Genomic DNA, 4623 nt, shown 5'->3' with positions numbered 1-4623 from the left:
TTCTAAATTTCCAGTTTGCACCACTGATTTGTTGTTCAAATCGGTTATTCCGATATTTTAAAATATATATATATTTATATTTCAAACCTTGAAAGTTGAAAATTGTACTTGAAGTTTCAAATAGCAGATTGCCAAAAAAAAAATCAATAAATAATATTTCTAATCTCTGGCTCAGTGCAAACACACTAAATAGCGAAAATTTTTTGCAACAATAATTCACCGGAGAATGTTGGGTGAAGAACGTCAGCTGCGAGCGGCGACTTGCGTTGAAAAGAAAAGAAGAATGACGATGAATCGGTGAGTTAGTAAGCAAGCCGGAGACGTCAAATTTGGTGAAAAAATTAGGGCGACTCACGGGGACTGGGTTTGTATATTTCATTGAAACGTTTTTAATAAAAAAAATTCTTTATAATGTATATTATTATATTTTATAAAAACGTAAATAATAACAATAAAAAATTAGTAAGGAATGTTTTTTCTTTTATATTTTTATTTGAGTTTATTTTTTTTGTTTAAATTATAATTTAAATAATATTTTAATATAATTTTTTTAATAAAATATATTTTTTAAATATTTTGATCAATGTTAAATAGTATATTTAAATAAATTTACAATAATAATATTTTTATTAAATTAATAAGTGGTATCACTCAAAATTTAAAAATTATACATATATTATTAAAAAAATATAAATTAGTCGGGGGGGGGGGGGGGACAACACCCGTCAGCTCCCCCCCTCCCTCCGCCACTGGATCATCCAGGGCAGCAGCCTTTCACCTTCAAAATCGGCAAGGGCAGCGTTATCAAAGGTAATTATAATGAAGTGATTTCGATATTTGTTAAAATTTGTTGTGTTTTCGCTCTTCGATATGTTTGATCGTGCTTCGTTTATTCTTCTTTGGGTGATTTGAGGATTTAATTACGAATTCTCTCTTCTTTTCTTTTTTCTTTTTTCTTTTTTTTTTAAACCCTATGCTGTTGCGTTCTGTGAATACATGAAAATTGATTTATAAAGTTTTGATTTGATGAACAAGTTCTCTTACCAAGTCAGCTTGATGTGTCACTCTTTTTGCAACAATTTTTACACCAAACTTGCTTAGCTTGAGTGTTGCTGGATCTTGAATGACATGATTGTGTTTCTGTGTTTGGGATTACGAATTTCGGATGCACTTGTGGAGATTTTGTCGCTAATCCTGGATTGCATTTGGTCTATAAATGGTGCAGGATGGGATGAGGGTGTGCTAGGAATGCAAGTGGGAGAAGTTGCTCGATTCGGGTTCGATAATAACTATGCAATTGAAATTCTTCTTTTTGTGATTTTTAACCGTGTGAAGAGTTTCATCGTTTTTATTATACTTATGATATCCTATTGTTGCATTCTTGATTTCATTTGCAAAGCCTAAATTAGACTTGGATCTGGGATGAGCATTTCTATATCTGTAGCTGAATCGGTATGGCAGGAGATCGAATCCACGCATTCAGGTTTACTTAATTTCAGTTACTTTTAAAGAAATTTAACCTCTTCTTTGCCTCTAACCTCTGTGTTTTTTTATCTACTCCACGGGTTTGTTTATGGTGGCTGTGGTTTCACACAGTGACAGACGATCACCTCTCCATGTGAGTAGTGTATTGCTGCATAGACAGAATTAAATTATATTTCAGTGATTACATCTCTATATGGTAAACAATCTGCTTGGTAAAACTGGAATTACATCGCCACAGATTGCATTTTGTGTTTGGTAAAAATTTCGAGAGAGCAACAAGGATCGTAGATGAGAGAGGCGTGAAGAGAATTTCCGGTGAACCTAGCGGTCACTTTGTTTTTCAGGTGCTTCATTTTAATTCCTCGATTGTTTTGCATTTCAATTTCTCAGCCTTAGTCACTTCATTAATCAAGAACTAGCTGTATTGTGCTTAGGTCTAATGTTAGATCTTCCTTAGGTTGTAGGAGAATCAAAGAGGAAGGAGCAATATCTATGCTTTGCCGAGCACTATTGTGCTTGCTATTCGTTCTTCTACGACGTTGTGAACAGAGGAGAACAGCTTTGTGTGAGAAAATAATATAATTGCACTACGATTTATTCGTATTTCCCACATTCTTTTCCTGATGATCCATTTGCTTGTTGATTCTTTTTTTTCTTTTTGTTCATTCCAGTGTAAGCATCAGTTAGCAGCCAGACTTGCTGCCTCCATTGGAACCTGCATCGATGTCAAGATTCCCGACGAAGAATTAGCCTTGCTCTTGTCCAGGATCTAACATCTCCAATGGCTTCATTGCCTCAGGTACTTTCTAACTACTTCTGTTTTGTGAATTTGAGGTTTTTCTACAATTTTTTACATCTATATCCCATTGTTGAGTAAGTGAGGTTTGGGGTTCCAAAATGATATGAACCAGAACTAGGCAAGTGGATGAAACTTGTGAAGAACTCTTTCTTGATCCACAACGAATTTGGCGGCCCAAGATTTGTTGTTCTTGTTAAATTTAGCTTAGATATAGCCATACAAGGATCCTTCCTCTAGCAATTTTAGCTGCGTAATGGGCCTTATAGTTGCTGGGTAGATACCTGGGCAAATAATGCCAGTTTGAATAAAAGTCTTAGGAAGTTATGAAAAGAAGTTTGATATTTATTGTGATGATCTGTAAAATAACTCCGAGTCGTTAATCAAAGGGGCCCTTTTGGAGTATGTAATAGTTTTTGATATTTTTGGCGTTTGATTTTATTCCTAAAATAATTGAATGTGTATTGGTATATTATTTGTAATTTAAATAAAAATTAAATGTATATTTATATTAATATATAATTATTTTTTCTAAAATAGGAAATAAATATTTTGAAGTTGAATGACGAAAATGGTAAAAATTGTACGGAAGGAGTATATATATTTGATATAATATTTAAAAAAAAATTAATGTTGATAAATAGTGTACTTTTTTTTAAAAAAAATATCCTAATAAACAAAGTCTAAGGTTTTATTTACATGGATACTTTTGGACCTTTTATTACTCTTGTTATTTATCTACAGTAATTTTTTTTTTATAAAGCATTTCATTAAATACATTTTTTTTTTCAAAATTTTAGAAAGGCAAAATTAAGGAAGATGGTTTGAAAAGTTTACACTATTTTCTTTTATTATCTAAATATTATGCGACTTTCTTGTAATTTTGAAATATTCAACAAAATTCTATTTTTCTTTATTATTTAAATATTATGAGACTTTCTTGTAATTTTGAAATATTCAACAAAATTCTCTTTTTAGAGGATTCTATGTTATATTTTTAAAATATACAAGAGATTTTTATAAACAAAATAATTTTGTGCATTTTCTAAATCACTGAAGAGTGTGTGTCAACTTTCCAAACCACATTAAATTATAAACAAATTTGCTTTTTAAAAATTTCAAGAAAAAAGGAGCTTAAATAACGTAGGTGAATGGTACGAGAATTACATTTTATAAATAAAAAAACTTGAGTTACTTGAGATGGCTGGCTGGCATAGGACGAAGCCACGCTAGGGCTTGGAGGGAGCAATTGACCCCAGCCCAATTTTTTATAATATTAAAATTATTAATTTTTATTTATTTATATACAATTTGTCTTTCTAAAATTATCTAAATTAATATATATTTTTTTTCAGTATTTTTTATTTAAATTTATTAGTTAAATATTAAATAAATTATAACATTTTACCACCCTCGAAATATATACTAATTTCGTCACTGGGCACATGTGAAATAATATCTCTGTCCCATAACTACACACGCATTTATTTGTTTTTTGCGCGAAGTTTTAAAAATATTAATATTATATCGAGATGTAGTAATAATAAAGTAGAAATGATTAAAATAACTGTATTAGTATTGTGTGATATAAATGTAATGATATTTGTGTAATATATTGTAAATTGTAAAAGTATTTGTAATGTTAGGCAGATAGAATAGTTATTTAAAAAAAATAAAAATAAAAATAAAAATTGTTACGGAATAGAAAAGAATGGTAATTGCCAAAATGGGCAAAGCTAAATCTATGCATGTGTCAGGTTGAGTGAGTATGTGGACTCATGACCCAGCGTGGTCACTTTACTGCAGATTCCTTACCACAATTTCATTTAATTTAATTCATAGCTAAAAAAATAAAAATAAAAATAAAAATAAAAATAAAAAATTAATTTAGGCTCATTTAATACGCCACCACTCTCCATTCCTCTACCGACAGTTTTTCTACTCATACTAGAGAGTATTAGTATTTATTATAGGTTAGAATTTCATGTGGAATTTGAAGCATAAAATTAGCTTTCGATTAGCTTAGCTAGTAGCTAGCTAGCTCCCAAACGCGCGTTATAAAGACAATGAATTGTGGGTGAACTTAAATGGCGGTGATCTCTATCTGGTGTTGCACACCCGGGATCGCCTAAACCACGCAACTCCTTTTATTATTATTATTATTATTATCATTTTTTTTTATTTCGTCACCGACACTACTGAAAAATAATGTATTGGTTTTTTAAGTGAAATTCTATGTGTAGATAGTACCTAGGCCAGTTTGTTTATAGACACTACAGTCATGCAGTACTGATAGTTTTTTGTTTTTAATTTTTTTAATATTTAATAAATTATTTAATTTT

At 30.4% G+C, this 4623-nt stretch overlaps 1 protein-coding gene across 2 annotated transcripts; it reads left to right on the top strand.

Moving 5' to 3' along the window:
• Positions 1–703: 703 nt before the first annotated feature.
• LOC127260558 (uncharacterized) lies at positions 704–2686 on the top strand. 2 transcript variants are annotated; one of them, XM_051288328.1, is made up of 8 exons: positions 704–810; positions 1226–1277; positions 1400–1483; positions 1597–1618; positions 1724–1829; positions 1943–2050; positions 2157–2284; positions 2397–2686. In XM_051288328.1, the coding sequence occupies exons 3-7, from the start codon at positions 1423–1425 to the stop codon at positions 2256–2258; spliced, it is 399 nt and encodes a 132-aa protein (XP_051144285.1). In that variant the 5' UTR covers positions 704–810; positions 1226–1277; positions 1400–1422; the 3' UTR covers positions 2259–2284; positions 2397–2686. The 2 variants fall into 2 exon arrangements, with proteins under 2 accessions (XP_051144285.1, XP_051144286.1); XM_051288329.1 differs by having other exon boundaries at positions 2364–2686.
• The last annotated feature ends 1937 nt before the right edge of the window (positions 2687–4623 follow it).

This window comes from Andrographis paniculata, unplaced genomic scaffold (assembly GCF_009805555.1).
Source record: "Andrographis paniculata isolate CXL003 unplaced genomic scaffold, ASM980555v1 Contig62END, whole genome shotgun sequence".
Taxonomy (NCBI): domain Eukaryota; kingdom Viridiplantae; phylum Streptophyta; class Magnoliopsida; order Lamiales; family Acanthaceae; genus Andrographis; species Andrographis paniculata.
This window is presented reverse-complemented; position numbering and strand designations above follow the sequence as displayed.

What these genes read in the sequence shown, in the direction of transcription:
- LOC127260558 (XM_051288328.1), top strand. Translation starts at nt 1,423, where the DNA reads ATGAGCATTTCTATATCTGTAGCTGAATCGGTATGGCAGGAGATCGAA. An exon ending in ACAGACGATCACCTCTCCAT is followed by an intron (nt 1,619 to 1,723) that starts GTGAGTAGTGTA and finishes ACATCGCCACAG; the next exon opens with ATTGCATTTTGTGTTTGGTA. An exon ending in ACAGAGGAGAACAGCTTTGT is followed by an intron (nt 2,051 to 2,156) that starts GTGAGAAAATAA and finishes TGTTCATTCCAG; the next exon opens with TGTAAGCATCAGTTAGCAGC.